The 17,856-nt window shown below is 39.1% G+C and overlaps 1 protein-coding gene and 1 non-coding gene across 23 annotated transcripts in view; one reads left to right on the forward strand and one right to left on the reverse strand.

The window, feature by feature from the left end:
* The window catches only part of SLC41A3 (solute carrier family 41 member 3), a 111,122-nt gene that overhangs the window by 32,150 nt on the left and 61,116 nt on the right, over positions 1-17,856 (forward strand). For 16 of the 22 annotated variants that reach the window (XM_011376073.2, XM_023520906.1, XM_023520907.1 and 13 more), the window contains one exon: positions 4,529-4,636. The exons of 3 other annotated variants lie outside the window; for them this stretch is intronic. In XM_011376073.2, the coding sequence (XP_011374375.1) occupies positions 4,529-4,636 (108 nt within the window). Of the gene's footprint in view, positions 1-3,775; positions 3,797-4,506; positions 4,637-17,856 lie in introns of those variants that run through there. 3 more of the 22 variants (XM_011376080.2, XM_023520918.1, XM_011376082.2) reach the window with 2 other exon arrangements.
* Positions 8,810-8,916, reverse strand: LOC111729855. The gene has a single exon (XR_002776420.1). It is a non-coding gene; the product is annotated as a U6 spliceosomal RNA (small nuclear RNA).

Raw genomic sequence — 17,856 nt, forward strand, 5'->3', positions numbered from 1 at the left:
GGGCTCTCCCTGGTGCAGTCCTGAGACCATGGGCATTGGTTGCGTGCTGGCCTCATCTCCTCTCAATCTGGGGCCCAGGGGTCTCTCTCTTTCTGGGGTCTGAGTTCAGTCTGTGGTTGGACCTGGAGACTGAGGCCTAGTAAGTGGCTAGAGTATTAGTTTGCTTTTTAAAAAAAATATTTTTCAGTTATAGTTATTAATAAAATAAATATCTTAGCTGAGGTTAAGCCCTCTTTGACCACAGCCCTCAGTCTCAGTTTATTTCCTGTATTGTCAGGTCGAGCATGTCCTTTCAGACCTTTTTGGGGTTTATATATACACATGTGTACCTGGAGTCCACAAGAGTGATTTTTATTGTTGTTAGAGTGTGATCGCTTGTCACTAAATTGGAGATGAATCAGGGTCCCTGCCTTTGAACAGCTAATAACCAAACGCAGAGTAAGATAGATGAATTAACTCATAAATCGGGCTCCTCCTTCATTCATTCAGCATATTTTGTTGAACTCTGCCAGCTGCTCTTGGGCCCTGGAGGTGCAGTGGTGGGTAGAAACAGACCAGCTCTTGCCTTCTTGGCATTTGTAGTCTAGTGAACGAGGCACATGCTCCTCAGATCAAGGAGTATGAGGGAGTGGAGGCAGTGAGCAGACATTTACCTGTGAAGGAAGAGGGAACAATCCATTCTTACTAGAGGAGTCAGAGAATCTACAGTTAGCAGGACAGTTGGAATTGGACCTTAAAGGATAATGTAGCAGTTTCTAGGATGACGTGAGAAATCAACAAACATTCCAGGCAAAGGGATCAGTGTGTATATAGATATGGAGAGATGAGAGTGTGCATTTGCAAAGAGTGAGGAACATGAGTGGCCACTGTCATGGAGACGGGGCACTGGGTAAACAGTGAGGGGCCTTGTCGGCTCTGCTCAGAAGTTTGAGTTGTATACTGAAAGCAGAGGGGTTGTTGATTTTGTTGTCATTCTTTGTTTTAATAATATGTGTCATGTATTATTGTTTTATTGAAGTATAGCACAGAAGTGTAGAAAATTGCACAGTTCATATGTATACAGTTTGATGAATCATCTCAAGGGAAATGCACCTCAGTAACCACCACCCAGGTCAAGAACATTCTCAGCCCCCGGCAAGCTCCTTCATGCTCCGCCCAACCTAACCCACTCTTCTGACTTCTAATACTGTGGGTTCATTTTGGCTATTCTCAAGGTATGATACTACTAAGAACAGGAACATTCCTGTGTATATTTCGAGGAGGGGTAGCACAAGGATTCATATCTGTTGGGTATATGTCCAGGAGTGGAATTTGCAATGAAGAGTTATAAAGGGCTCTGTGACATTGTCATAGATGTGCAACAAAAGTCGACCCTGGCAGCGGGGTCAAAGATGGCCTGGAGGGTATGGTTCCAGGCTGCAGGGGAAAGCTGGGAGGCTGTGGTCATGATTCAGAGCTCCCCAATGCAAGGCTGACTGATTTCAGCCTCCCCAGTGCCTGGGACAGATGTCTTTAAAGTTGCTTGTGAGGGCTGTGGCAGAATTTAAGACAGTTATGAAGACTTGGATGTCAAGATGTTGGGGAACATGAGGAGTTAATTAAGTCCTGGATGGCAAAGCAGGAAGGATGCTTGGAACTATGATGGTGGGGTAGGACAAAGTAGAGTTTGGTGAGGAGAGTCAAGTTGGAATCCTGAGTTTGAGGGTCCTGTGGGATGTCCAGAGTTTTGTTAGCAGTTGGGTCAGCAGGTAGAACACTCAGAAGGCAGATCTGTGCTGGTGACATTGTAAGCCACCAGCACAAAGCCCAGTGCATCAATCAGGGTGCCTAGGTTGTGGGTAACAGAAAACCTAATTCAAAGTGATTAAAAACATTTATTCCTGTAAAGAAGTCTGCATATCAGACAGCTGCAGCACTAGTTAATTCATTGGATTAACAGTGTCACCCAGTATCCAGAGTCCTACTGTTTTTCTGCTTTACCATTCCATATTTGTTGACTTTGTCCCAAAATAGACCCCTCATGGTTATACGATGCCATGACTTCTCAAATCTCTTTGCCTGTGGTTATGTCCCAGCCCACACCCAAGCAACCACTTACAAAGAGGTTGGGACCCCTGCATTAAGGTTTACCTTCTAGCATTCACTACTTTATTCCTCTTGTTGATGGAGAGTGAGGCGACTGTGGGGAAGTTAACCTAAGGCATGCAATGGAAGGTAACTCAAGCCTTAGAAAAGAGAGGATGTGGACAGAAAGGAACTGAAGACAAAGCGTGAAGGAAAATCAGGATTTTATAAGGTCGGGAGGTCTACAACTTCTGGCCTCCTGAACTCGGGGGTTTACTGTTTGGAGAAAGATGACTTTGGATGGGCTGGGATGAATCCAGGGGTGGGAAAGGATAGGTCAAGAGCCGTGTGTGCCACAGGGCAATAAGTGGTTTGGCGACAGCCTGATCTTGTCCTCAGCTTGGTTCAATCTGTCCTTTAACAGGGAGTTTCTCAGCTGTGGAGTTGGAATCTTCATAATCAAGATTGTTTTTTCTTGAGAAAGTGTATTAGTTCTGGTTGAGTCAGTCACACAAAGCTATCATGAAACCTGAGAACTATCCAGAGTTGAAAAGTCTATGCCCATTTTGAAGAATCAAGGATTATTAAACTTTGGTGAAATTTCTAACTTTGTAGTCTTCCTAACTGGGGAAAGGAAATACAATCTTTTAAATTAAATTAAAAAAATTAAAAGGTCAGGAGAAGGAAGAGGAGCCCTTTTTGGAGGCCAAGATGGAACGATTAGAAAGGTCAGCATAGGACAGGGGATATGGTCATGGAAGCCAGGGTGGAGAGCGCAGAGGTGTGCCTGGCACACAATAGGAGTCTACTACATGTTTGCGTGGTGGGGTGGAAGATGCCCTAGCACAGAGAGAGCAACGGAAAGGAGGTTAGAAGAGCCAATGGATTCACTCATTTGAAGATCACTGCTTTCTTTATGGAGAGGGGCATTGCTGCAGGGTGCCGGGGGCAGTCAGAGGCTTGCACAGCCCTGAATTATGATGAGTGATGACGGGAACTCATTCAAAATTTGGTGATGCTGAGAAGGATGGGGAAGGCTTCCATGGCAGGGGAGGTCGAGAGAGGGGGTTTATTTTTACTTTTGGGTTGGTGGGTGCTTGGTCTTATGTGTAGGCAGGGAAAGATAGTGCACAGGAACGTGTCAGCTTGCAGATCACATAAGAGGAGATATAGGGTGGTGGACGCTGCCTGGAGGCAAGACTCCAGTCACTGGGGAGTGCCTATGCCTGTGAACTAAAGGGTAAACCATGCTCTGCTGGATGGGGTGTGGTAGTTGATAGGACAGTTACACAGCTGTCCTGGGGCCCGATGCTTCCTGAAGACCAGGACTGACATAAAGGTGGCACCTCCATGCTTGGTGACATGATTTTCTTCTGAACTTTTAGGAGAGGGCAGACTTATAACTCTATCAGAGCTGGTAAGCACTCTGAATTTCACAGGTTTGTAGATAAGCGAAAGAGAGAAACTAAGGTGTAAAGAAACCATAAACAATGAGTCTTTAAAGGACGTGGCCCAATCCCTTCACGTCCATGCCTGGCGACATGTCTTATTGCACAGTTTTATAGGCGACTCTCCAGGGCCCCAAAGATGAGTGGATCTGCACACTTTCACACAGCTCTAGTCTTAGGGAACGGGGGACCGTAGGCCTCCTGTGTCCTAGCTGACAGTTGTTTTTTTCTTTTCAGCTCTAGCATTCCAAAACCAGGAGGAGCTTCTAGTATAGGGGTCACAGGTATCTATAGGGGCCTGGGAGGTCAAATAAATCAGTAGAATCAGATGGGGCATTACAAATTGAGTGGCAGGCAATCTAGTTGCATGTTAAATAGGTTGGAATAGTTTTTACTTCACAAAGAAATTTTTTCTCTTCTGGTTTTTCTTGAAGCATACTTCCCTTTCATACCTTTTATTTTTAATTTTTATTTTTTATGTTTGATAGAGATCTGGATAGAGGTACATTCTATCTATTTTGACAAATCCAGAGTCGCCATATGATACTCAGTGAAACTTGTACTTGGCCACAGTGCCTGAGAGCAGCAGAGCAGGCCTGGGGCCACCTGGGAGTTCCTGTCCTTAATACAGCAGTGCCACCCTTCAGCCCTGGCTGTCCCAATTCATGAGAACCTCCCCACTTTAAAACTGGTGATTCATTCTTATTTCTATAAACACATTGTGCACACCCGACAAAGCATGCCTGCAAGCTAGACCCAGCCTCACCCCCAATTTTCCCAGGTGCTAAGGACCAGGGAGAGAAAGGGGCTCTTGAGGCCACTGGTGGTGTTCACTGAATAGTATTAGGAAAATTTCATGGCTTCATCATTATTTTGTATTTAGTGTAAAGCCATTTTTGAAACTAGTTAGTCTTATTCATTTACTTTATAGGGAGTGAAAAGTAACATTTTCTTGAAATGTCCACGATACGCCAATATGTATGTGTGGATTGAGCTTCTTATTCTGTCTCCATCAGCACTGGCCCGTGTTTGTGGAGATTAAAGACCTGTTGACGTTGGTGCCACCCCTCGTGGGCCTGAAGGGGAACCTGGAGATGACACTGGCATCACGACTCTCTACAGCTGTAAGTAGATATCTGGACATCAGGGCCACCTACCTGCAGGGAAGGACATCTCCATACCACCAGGTGTCCCGGAAGTAGCTAGTAGGTGGGTGGGTCGAACTCTCCGAAAAGACAAATGTTAGGTTTTGTTCTGTCATGATGCTCTATCTGGTCACTCTTCCCAACCTGTCCTATTTTTCCATGGCCAGTCATATCTACTGGTGAGACGGCTTTCTCATTTAACCCAATGTCAGATAGGGCTCTGAGTCCCTGTGCCCAAGTCTGTGTGCTGCCCCTGCTCAGCCGCCTGGACCCTGCTCCACACATTCACAGTGAAGACATAATGAGCACCGCAGGCTTGATGGAGGATTGAATGCTGTTAACGATCTCTGTGATGGGGTGGATATTCTCCAGAGGGCCTCCTCGAATGCCTGCAACCAGAGGTATTTTCCTCTGGGCTCTAACATGGTTTCTAGCTTTGCCACACTTCTCACCTCTCCCAGCTATCCCGGGAATTGATTCTTTTCCTCTTCTCTGATGCTCATTTGATATCCAGTATGTGAAAAAGGTTTGTGGCAAGACGAAGTACGGCATGTTCAAGAAACTGAGAGAAGAGCTGAAGTGCAGAGGGCAAGGGATGGGGGCTACTTGGAACAGGGGGCTGGAGACAAAGGTGATGGGTGGTCAGCTGAACAACAGCCCCCAAAGATGTCCATGCCCAAATCTTTGGGGGCTGTTGTTCAGCTTACCTGTGAATGTTACTTACATGGAAGAAGTTTTTGCAGATGTAGTTAAGTTAAGGACCTTGACATGGGAGAGCATCCTAGATTACCCCAGTGTCATCAAGGGTCCTTATAAACGGGAGGCAGAGGGAAGTTTCAGACAGCAGAGAAGAAGGCCTATGAGAGAAACAGAGTCCAGAGAGAGGATGCTCTGCCATTGGCTTTGGAGATGGAGGAAGAGCTACAAGCCAAGAAATGTAGCTCTACCTGCTGGAAAAAGCAAAAGAACAGATTCTCCCCTAGAGCTTCTGGAGGGAACGAGGCCCTGCTGACATTTCGATTTTAGCCCCATAACACTCATTTCAGACCCTTGGCCTCCAGAACTGTAAGAGAATAAATTTCTGTTGTTTTAAGCCACTAAATTTGCAACGATTTGTTGTAGCAATAATAAAGAACTGACCATGGGGCTAGATCATGTAGAGCACTGTAGGATCTTGAAATGTTTCAAGCAGCAAGTAGTGACATGATGCAGACATGCACACACACACATGTACATGCATGCCCACATATGCACATACACACGCACACACACAATTATATTGGTCAGTGTTTGGGAGGGGAAAAAATAATGTTGGCTATCTCTGCCATATTGGCATTTCAGGTGGTACGTTTTTATTTCATAATGCTTGACTGCATTTTAAACACTTCCCTATAATGATCATATCTTAGTTTTGTATTTCTTTTAAAAAACATAAAATATGGAGAGGAAAAAATGATTAGTGTGATTCATTACAGTGGTCTATCCAAGAACAGCCTCATTATCATCACATTAAAGGCATTCAACACTCTTTCTTTTTTTTTTGTAATCATTGTATTAAGGTATAAATTATTACAATAAAAACTCACAAATTTTACATGTATAGGTCACTGACTTTTTACAAATTTATCTGTCTATCTTTCTATCTATACACCCATGTAATTACTACCCCAACCGAAATATAGAATATTTCCATCTCCCCTAAAAAATTCTCTCATTTCATTTTACAGTCAGTTCAGTCTCTCCCACTACTCCATCCTGGCAGCCCGTGATTCAGTTCCAGTCTCAATAGATGAGTTTTTCTTTCAACACCCATTCATGATTTTAAAAAATACTCTTAGTGCAACTTGAAAGAGAAGAATATTTTATTTATATTGTTCTGGATGTTTTAGCTGATGTAATAAGCCACGGAAAGCAAATGAGAGCCTTAAATATTGGAAAGGGGGAGAAAAACTTGGCATTGATATGCTTATCTCCCTAGAAAACTCTAAGCAAATCACCTGTTAAAACTAATAAGCTCAGTAAAGTGACCCTTTTTTTTTTAAGATTTTTATTAAAATGTACCTAACACAATATTATATTAGTTCCAGGTATACACCGTATTTATTCAACATTTATATACCTAAAAAAGTGATCACTATGATAAGTCCAATAACCGTCTAACACTGTACAATGCTATCACAATATTATTGACTATATTCCTTATGCTGTACACCACATCCCAATGACTGTTTTGTTTTATGTGTGGAAATTTGAACCTCTTATTCTCCTTCACCCTTCTCCCCAACCCCCTTTATAAATTTTTCAATTACAGTTGACATTCAATATTATTTTATATTAGTTTCAGATATATAGCGTAGTGGTTAGACATTTATGCAATTTACAAAAGGATCTCCCTCATTAGTCTAGTACCCAACTGCCACTATACATAAGTTACCACATTTTTTTACTGTATTTCCAGTGTTTTTCTTTACATCCCCATGATTATTTCATAACTGCCAATTTGTACTTCTTAATCCTTTCACCTTTTATACCCCACCCCCTAACCCTCCTCCCATCTGGCAACTAGCAGCTCGTTCCCTACATCTATTAGTCTGTTTCTGTTTTTTTTGTTCGTTTATTTTGTTCTTTAGATTCCACAACATATAAGTGAGATTATATGATATTTGTCTTTCTCTGTCTGACTTATTTCACTTAGCATAATACCCTCCTGGTCCATTCATGTTGTTGCAAATGTTAAGAGTTCATTCTTTTTATTGACCAAGTAATATTCCTTTGTATATATGTACCACAATTTCTTTATCCAGTCTATTGATGGGCGCTTAGGTTGCTTCCATATCTTGGCTATTGTAAATAATGCTAATAATGTTGAAATCAACATAGGAGTGAATATATCTTTTTGAATTAGTGGTTTGGATTTCCTTGGGTAAATACCCAGAACTGTAACTGCTGGGTCATAAGGTAGTTCTATTTCAAGTTTTTGAGGAACCTCCATACTGTTTTCCATAGTGACCACACCAATTTGCAGTCTCCACATTTTCACCAGCACTTGTTGGTTTTTGATTTATTGATGATGATAGCCATTCTGACAGGTGTGAGGTGATATCTCATCGTGGTTTTAAATTGCATTTCTCTGATGATTAGTGATGTTGAGCATCTTTTCATATGTCTGTTGGCCATCTGCATGTCCTCTTTGAAGAAATGTCTATTCAGGTCCTCTGCCCATTTTTGAATTAGATTGTTAATTTTGTGGGGTTAAGTTGTGTGAGTTTTTTTTTATAAATATTAAGTATTAACCGCTTATTGGATATATCATTGGTGAAGATCTTCTCCCATTCAGTAGGTTGTCTTTCCATTTTGTTGATGGTTTCCTTTGCTGTGCAAAACCTTTTTAGTTTGATGTAGTCCCATTTGTTTATTTTTATTTTGTTTCTCTTGCCCAGAGAGACATCAGAAAAAATATTACTAGGAGCAGTTTCAGAGAATTTACTGCCTATGTTTTCTTCTAGGAGTTTTATGGTTTCAAGTCTTACATTTAAATCTTTAATTCATTTTGAGTTTATTGTATATGGTATAGGAAGATGGTCCAGTTTCATATTTTTGCACATATCTGTCCAGTTTTCCCAACACCATTTACTAAATAGACTGTCTTTACCCACTGTATATTCTTGCCTCCTTTGTCATAGATTAATTGGCCACATAGGCATGGACTTATATTCTGTTCCATTGATCTGTATGTTTTTATGCCAGTACCATGCCATTTGATTACTATAGACTTGTAGTATAGTATCAGGTAATGTAATACCTCCAACTTTGTTCTTCTTTCTTAAGATTGCTGTGGCTATTTGGGGTCTTTTGTGGCTTCATATAAATTTTAGAATTATTTGTTCTAGTTCTGTGAAAAATGCCATTGGTATTTTGATAGGGATTACACTGAATCTATAGATTGCTTTGGGTTGTATGGACATTTTAGCAATGTTAATTCATACTATCCATGAACATGGTGTATGCTTCCATTTATTTGTATCTTCTTCAATTTCTTTCTTTAATGTTTTATAGTTTTCCAAGGACAATTCTTTTACTTCTTTGGTTAAATTTATTCCTAGGTATTTATTTTACTTTATTTTATTTTATTTTATTTTTATTTTTATTTTTTTAAATATAGAATGTTTCATGAATTTGTGTGTCATCTTTGCACAGGGGCCATGATAATCTTCTCTGTATCATTCCAATTTTAGTATATGTGCTGCCGAAGTGAGCACTATTTTATTTTATTTTTGATGCAATAGTAATGGGATTGTTTTCTTAGTTTCTTTTTCTGATAATATATTATTGGTATATAGAAATGCAACTGATTTCTGAATATTAATTTTGTACCCTGCTATTTTACTGAATTCATTTATCAGTGCTAATAGTTTTTTGGTGGAATTTTTAGGGTTCTCTATATATAGTATCATGTCATCTGCAAATAACAGTTTTACTTCTTCCTTTCCAGTTTGGATGCCTTTATTTCGTTTTCTTGTCTGATTGCTGTGGCTAGGACTTCCAATACTATGTTGAATAAAAGTGGTGAAAGTGGACATCCTTGTCTTGTTCCTGCTCTCAAGGATACTTTTAGCTTTTCCTCATTGAGTATATTAGCTATGGGTTTGTCATAGATGGCCTTTATTTTGTTAACTTGTGTTCCTTCTATTCCCTCTTTGCTGAAAGTTTTTATCATAAATGGATGTGGGATTTTGCCAAAGCCTTTTTCTGCATCTATTGATACGATTATATATTTTTTATCCTTCGTGTTGTGTATGTGGCGTAGCACATTAATTGATTTGCAGATATTGAACCAACCGTGTATCCCAGTAATAAATCCTACTTGATCATAGTGTATGATATTTTTAATGTATTGCTGAATTCAGTTTGCTAATATTTTGTAGAGAATTTTTGCATCTATGTTCATCAGGATATCAGCCTATAGTTTTTATTTTCTTTTTTTTTTTTTGTAATGTCTTTGGCTTTGGAATCAGAGTAATGGTGACCTCATAAAATGAGTTTGGGAACCCTTCATCCTCTTGAATTTTTTGGAATAGTTTGATAGGAGAAGGATAGGTGTTAATTCTTTGAATGTTTGATAAAATTCACCTGTGAAACCATTCAGTCCAGGACTTTTGTTTGTGAGGAGTTTTTTTATTATTGATTTGATTTTGTTAGTAGTAATCAGTCTGTCAGTCTGTTCAGATTTTCTGTTTCTTCTTGAGTCAGTCTTGGATAATTGTATGTTTCTAGGAATTTATCCATTTCTTCCAGGTTGTCAAATTTGTGGGCATATAATAGTTCACAGTGTTTTCTTATAATACTTGGCACGTCTGTGGTGTCAGTTATGACTTCTCTTTAATTTCTGATTTTATTTATCTGGGGTCCTTTCTCTTTTTTTCGTAATGAATCTGGTTAAAATTTTCTCAATTTTGTTTATCTTTTCAAAGAACCAGCTCTTGGTTTCATCGATCATTTGTATTGTTTTTTAGACTCTATTTTGTTTATTTTTGCTCTAGTCTTTATTTATTTACTTCTACTCACTTTGAGCTTTGTTTGCTATTCTTTTTCTAGTTTCTTTAAGTGTGAGGTTAGATTGTTTATTTGAGATTTTTATTGTTTGTTGAGGTAGACCTGTATTGCTATGATTTTCCCTCTTGGGACTGCTTTCGTGCTGTCTCATAGATTTTGGATCTCTGTGTCTTCATTTTCATTTGTCTCAAGGTATCTTTCGACTTCTTTGATCTCATTGTTAACTCAATCATTGTTTAGTAGCATGTTAGTTAGCCTCCATGTATATGTATGATTTTCAGGTTTTTTTCTTGTAATTAATTTCTAGTTTCAGAACATTGTTTTCAGAAAAGATGCTTGGTATGATTTCAGTCTTTTTAAGTTTATTGAGACTTGTTTTGTGGCCTAACATGTTTTCTGTCTTGGAAATGTTTCATGTGCACTTGAAAAGAATGTATAGTCTGCTGCTTTGGGGTGAAATGCTCTAAAAATATCAATTAAATCCATCTGATTTAATGTGTCATTTAAAGCTGCTGTTTCCTTGTAGATTTTCTGTTAGAAAGATCAATCCCTTGATGTCATTGGAGTGTTAAAGTCCCATACTGTGACTGTATTACTGTCTATCTCTCCCTTTGTGTCAGTTAATATGTTTTACGTGTTTAGGCACTCCTATGTTTGGTGCACAAATGTTTACTGGGGTTATATCCCCTTGCTGGATTGATCCCCTTTTCATTATGCAGTGTCCCTCTTTGTCTCTTATTATAGCCTTTGTTTTAAAGTCTGTTTTTTCTGATATTAGTATTGCTACCCCAGCTTTTTGTTGTTTGTTTTGTTTTCACTTGAATTAAATATCTTTTCCATCCCTTTATTTCAGTCTGTGTATATCTTTAGATCTGAAGTGTGTCTCTTGTAGACAGCATATGTATGGGGGATCTTGTTTTCTTATTTATTTAGCTATCCTATGTCTTTTGATTAGAGCACTTAATCTATTTACATTTAAAATGACTATAGTTATGTAGTTATTGCCATTTTATTATTCGTATTTACGTTCTCTTCCTCCCTTTTTTAAAAGAAGTCCCTTTAACATTTCTTGTTTACTGGTTTGGTGGTGATGAATTTCTTCAGGTTCCTGTCTGGGAAGCTCTTTATCATTTCTTCCTCCATTTTAATTGATAGCATTGCTGGGTAGCCTAGTCTTGTTGTAGTTTCTTGCTTTTCATCACTTTGAATACTTCATGCCAGTGCCTTCTGGCCTGCAAAGTTTCTGTTGAGAAATCAGCTGACAGTCTTATGGGACTCCCCTGTAGGTAACTAACTGCTTTTCTCTTGCTGCTTTTAAGATTCTCTTTGTTTTTAACCTTTGATATTTTAATCATGATGTGTTTTGGTGTGTGCCTCTTTGGATTTATCTTGTTTGGGACTCTCTGTACTTCCTGTACTTGTATGTCTATTTTCTTCACCAGATTAGGAAAATTTTCAGTCATTATTTTTTCAGATAGATCCTCAACCCCGTGTTTTCTTTCTTCTCCTTCTGGTACTCCTATGATGTGAATGTTGTTACGCTTGATGTTGTCCCAGAGGCCATTAATTTTCATTCTTTTTAAATTCTTTTTTCTTTTTTCTTTTCAAATTGGGTGTTTTCTGCTACCTTGTCTTCTAAATTGCTGGTTGAATCCTGTGCTTCATATCTGTTGTTGATTTCTTACAGTGTATTTCTTATTTCAGTTATTGTAGTCTTTTATTCTTACTGATTATTTTTTATGGTTTCTATGTCCTTTTTTATGTTTACTGTCTCTTTGTTGAAGTTTCACAACTAAGTTCCTTAAGCATCTATATAACCAGTGTTTTGAACTCTATATCTGGTAGATTGCTTGCCTCCATTTCATTTAGTTCATTTTCTGGATATTTTTTCTGTTTTTTTCACTTGGGACGTGTTTTTTTTGTTTCATCATTTTGGCTGCCTCTCTGTGTTCATTTATATATATTAGGTAGATCTGCTATGTCTCCCAGTTGGCACGGTGGCCTGTGGGGCCCAGTGGCACAGTCTCTTGTCACCTGAGCCTGATGTTCCAGTAGTACCCCTTATACTGGGTTGTATATGTCCTATTGTTGTAGTTTAGTCTTGATTGCTGTTGTCCCATCAGTGGATTAGATTGACCCTAAGACTTACTGGCTGTGAGGATTGGCCACAACCACAGGGTACAAGCTGTTGTGCAAGGGCTGACCCCACAAAGCAGGATTCACCCCAGCAGGCTCTGGTGCTTGCCAAGACCACCCTTTGGGTGTGCAACTTGTGGGGCTAACCAAGTGGTGTTCTGTTGCGGTTTGAAGCCAACCACCGGGTATGCTGGTTCTGGTACCTTTGAGGAGGGGCTTCTGTGCAGCCCAAAGTCAGCCGTTGCCTGTGACTGGTCCAGGGCTATCTGGTAGGAGCTACAAAGTGATCCACCATTGGTTGCTGGCTACTGTCTGTGCTGGATCTGGAGGTTTGTGGGAGAGGCCATGCTGTGAACCGAGGTCAGTTTTTACCAGTACTGGGTCTGAGGCCACTCAGCATAGGCCCAGGGTACCCTGAGGCCTGCCACTGCCTGCTTGCTTTCCAGAAAGCAGCTTCTGAAAGAGCCTAGGGTGGTATGGGATTTGGGTGGGGCAGGATATCAGAGTCACCACTGTAGGAGAGTGGTGTTTAATGAGTTAATGCAGATTCAGTTTTGAGTTAATGCAGATTCAGATTTGATGCCAGTTCTGAGCCTGGGGCCACTCCACAAAAGGCTCAGAGCACACTGAAGTCAGCTGCTGCCTGCCTGGGACCTGCAGACCTCCAAAAGTTGTCCAAGAAAGACTTTAGTGTGGACCAACACCAGCTGTCCACAGGCTGCTGAAACAGCCTCTGGTGGTACACGAATTAGTGATGCGGGGTCTCAGGAAGTCACCAGTGTGGGTCGAGTGGTGTTCAGTGGGTTAATGCAGATTCAGAAATGGTGTCAGTGCTGAGCTTGGGGCCACTTTGTAAAAGTCTCAAGAGCACATCAAGCCTAGCTGCCACCTATTTGAGGTCCGCATGCTGGCAAGAGTTGTCTAAGAAAGACTGCAGCATGGGCCAACACCATCTACAGCAGCCTCAGAAAAACTTCTGGTTGTGTGCAGGTTGGATGGGGTGGAGTCCCAGGGAGTCATCAGGGTGTAGTGAGCAGCACTCACCAGGCCAATGAAAACTCAAGTTTGGCCATGTTGGGGGACGGCTGAACACAGGATGTTGTAGCCGCCAGCCCCCGAAAGACACATGGACCACCAGGAATCAGTGAGTCATAGGAATCACTCTTTATTCAGCCAGCTGGGTCTGCCAGCGGTACGCAGACCCCAAATCAAGCAGCCCCGAAATGTAGAGATACAGGGTTTTTAAGCCTAAAATCCCATTCTGCATTCTGTCTGAACACAAAGGTCTATTTTTCTCCTATTCACTACCTGTCAACCTATAGGTTGGGGTGTGCAAGTGGGGAGTACAGAAGCAGAACGCTTGTTACCAGAATGTTATATCCCTATGATCAAAAGCCTTTTGTTCCCATGGCGATAGTCAAACAGTAATTTTCCTACAAGTAATAAATCTCAAGTAGTCATTCTTCAGGCACCACGAGGGCAATGGCGGCTTTCCCTCCAGCCCTCGCTCTGAAGACACACACTCAGTGTCTCCCTATATGTCTCTGGCAGCTCCTGAGCTGCTGTTTCTCTGCTGGAGCCCAGGGTGAGTGCCTGAAAGTGAGAGAGGGGGTCCTTTAAAAGGACATCTGGGTTTCCAGCCACCCTCTGTCTCACCTGGATGGACAAAATCCCCACTGATTTTTACAGCTAGATGCAACAGGGGGCTCCTCTTCCAGCACTAGTGCTCGGGCTGGGGAGACCATTGTGAAGTTGGGACCCCTTGCTCTTCAGGGGGACCTCTGTAGCCAAGATATCTCTCCCAATTCTCGACTGCTACACATGAGTGCAGGGCCAGCCCCTTTCACATCCCACCCCTCCTACCAGTCTCCAGGTGGCCTCTCCTTTATATCTTTAGTCGTAGGACTTCTGTTCAGCTAATCTTTGGATGGTTCTCCAGGTTGATTGTTCTATGTTTTAGTTGTAATTTTAATGCAGTCATGGGAGGAGGCAAGCACAGCATTTACCTACTCTGCCTTCTTGACCAGAACCTCCAGAATCAAAGTGACCCAGTTTTAAAATATCTAGATGAAATTTGAAACATACATTTATATATATGTATTTATATATTTTCATACCCACTAAAATAATCATTAAAAATACAGTTGGAAAAGAGATACCTTTGAAACTATTAACTTATTTTAAAGCATCTACAGACTGAAGCCTCAAATAGAAATCTGTAGGACCTATGCAAATAAAACAAAACTCTATAAAGGGAAATATAGATTTGTTAATATAAATCTTGACTGGGAAAAGTCAATGTTGCAAAGTTATCAGTTCTCCTGGTTTTAGTTTATAAAATTAATATAATTACAATTAACATGCCAAAAGTACTTGGGGAAACATTTGACAATATTAGCTTATCTGGAGGAATGAGTGAGAATAGCCAAGAAAATATTGGTAGGAAAAAAAGAAAGAATACTAATGGCGAAATTTGACTTTAAGATTTTAAAATTTAACCTAAAGGCATAGTAATTAAAATCTTTTGCAACCAGTCTCAATTGAAATTTGTCATAAAACAAAAGAGAACATCTAGAAATAAGCTTAGATATATATGAATATAATCTATTATATACTAATTCTGGCATTTTAAATCAGTAAAAAATGTATGAATTATTAATAAATGATTCTGAGATAATTGTTTTTTCTTTAGAAATGTTTTCTTTAATTTATGTCATACATTAATACATATTTTGAAAGACTGAATAATTTAAAGTAAAGCATGATACAAGAAAAACATATCAGTATTTTTAGAATCTGGTGACAAGAAATGCTTTTTAAGTAGTGGAACAAATGCAGAATCCATAAAGGAAAATTAATGGCCTTGTCTCAATTAAATTGGAGGCTATGTAATAATTTGTTTTAGTTTCCTAGGGCTGTCTATAACAAAGTACCACAAACTAAGTGTCTTAAACAATAGAAATGTATTGTCTCAAAGTTCTGAAGTTTATAAGTTCAAGATCAAGGTATTGACAATGTTGATTCCTTGTAAGGCTGGGAGGAAGAATCTGTTCCATACCTCTCTCCTACCTTCTGGTTGTTTGCTGGCAGTCTTTGGTGTTCCTTGGCTTGTAGACACATCAATCCCATCTCTATCTTTTATCTTCACATAAAGGTCTCCCTCTGTTCCTGTCTGTTTCCAAATTCCCCCTTTCGATAAGGACAGTGGTCTTATTGGACTAGGCACTCACCTTACTCCAGTATGACCCCATCCTAACTAATTACATCTGCAACAATCCTATTGCCAAATAAAATCACATGCCAAAGTGCTAGGGTTAGGACTTAAAATTCTTTGGGGGGAACACAGTTTTACCCATAACAATTTCCTTGGCATATATTTTAGAAGGGAATAACCAAAAGGGGAAAAAGTCATATAAAATAACAGAGAGATTGTATCTTCAAATAGCTATGAAGCTCTTATATCAAAGATATGATCTTTTTTTTAGGGTTTATCAATGTGAAAATAAATGTTCATAAATAAATGAGAATATAAATCAATATAGAAAAAATTCTCAATCATTGTTAGTCATCAGTGGATATTCATTAACTGATACTATTTTATTTCATATCAGGTTGGCTCAAAAGACTATGAATGTGTCCACAGTTGGCAATAGTGTGAGAAATGAGAATTCTCAGGTACTAATGCTGACAAGCATACTTTGGTATAGGTTTTCAGAAGGGCAATTTATAAAACTGTAAATATATGTAAACCCTTTACCCAGAAATCGTTTCTGTTACTTTTCCTAAAGAAAAAGACATGTACACAGAAATCTCAGTACAAGAATGTTCTTACAGAGTTTTTTTTCCTCTACTTTTTATTTTGAAATAACTATAGATTCACAGGAGGTTGCAGACAGTATAGAGAGGACCTTTGTATTCTTCTCCCAGTTTCCTTTAATCTTTATATCTAAGGTTAACTATCATATGTTACCAAATCCAGGCAATTGACATTGGCACATGTATGTGTAGAGTTCTGTGTCATTTTATCGTGAGTAGATTCGTGTAACCATCACCACAATCAAGATACAGAGCTGTTCCTCACCACAATGATCCTTCAGGCTTCCCCTTTATAGTCCCAGCCATCCCCTCTTCTCTCCTATCATCTCTAATCTCTGGCAACCACTGTTCTGTTTTCATCTTTACATTTTTATTGATTTAAGAATGTTACATAAACAGAATCTTATAATATGTGACCTTTTGAGATTGGCTTATTTTCACTTGGCATAATGTCCTTGAGAGCCATCCAGTTTGTTTATTGTGTATATCAATATACTTCATTGTTTTTATGCCTGAGTAGTATTCCATGGTATGGATATACCACTGTTTGTCTAATTATTCACCTTTTAGAGGACATTTTGGTTGTTTACAGTTTTTGACTATTATAAATAAAGCTGCCATGAATATTTGTGTAGAGGTTTTTGTGTAGAACAAGTTTTCATTTCTCTGATTTCTCTAGGAATGAGATTGCTGGCTGGGATAGTAGTATTTGTTTAGTTTTTAATGAAATTGCCAGAAAATTTTATATATTCTCACCAACAGTTTTGAGATATGCAGTTTTTCTTCATCCTTGCCAATAGTTTGTATTTTCTAGTTTTTATCATTAATTAATAAGTGTGTAGTGATATCTCATCTATGTGTTAATTTGCTGAATTAAGCTGAATTAATAAGTGTGTAGTGATATCTCATCTATGTGTTAATTTGCATTACCCTAATGACTAACAACGTTCAACATTTTTTCATGTGATGATTCACCATTTACAGATCCTTTTTAAATTGTATTACTATTTTTATTGTTGAGGGTTTTTTCTACAACTTTTACGTAAATATTTTTAAATTAATTTATTTTTTATGGTGACATTGGTTAACGAAATCCAATAAGTTTCATCTGTACCCTTTAACAATAAGGCATATGTATATTTACACTGTGTGTTCACCTCCCATAGTTAAATTTCTTTCTCTCATCACATTCATTTATTTTAGCTTTTACTTCTCTTGCTTTTGAGGTCAAATTAAAATCCTCTTTAAGCCCAAGGACCTTGAGTTTAGTTCTTATGTTTTATTCTATGCATTTTATTGTATCAGGTCTTATATTCATGTCCTTAATCCATTTTGAGTTAATTTTGGTGTGTGGTGATAGACAACAGTGTAGTTTCATTCTTTTGCAGGTGGCTTTCCAGTTTTCCCATCACCATTTATTGAAAAGACTTTCCTTTCTCCACTGTATGTTTTTGGCTTTTTTGTCAAAAATTATTTGCTCATATAAATATGGGTTTATTTCTGGACTCTCGATTCTGTTCCACTGGTCCATGTGTCTGTTTTTCTGCCAATGCCATGCTGTATTGATGACTGTCACTTTGGAGTAAAATTTGAAGTCGGGCAGAGTGATGCCTCCAGCCTCGTTCTTTTTTCTCAGGATTACTTTGGCGATTCGGGGTCTTTTGTGCTTTCATACAAATCTGATGATTTTTTTG

This window comes from Pteropus vampyrus, unplaced genomic scaffold, assembly GCF_000151845.1.
Source record: "Pteropus vampyrus isolate Shadow unplaced genomic scaffold, Pvam_2.0 Scaffold285, whole genome shotgun sequence".
Taxonomy (NCBI): Eukaryota; Metazoa; Chordata; class Mammalia; order Chiroptera; family Pteropodidae; genus Pteropus; species Pteropus vampyrus.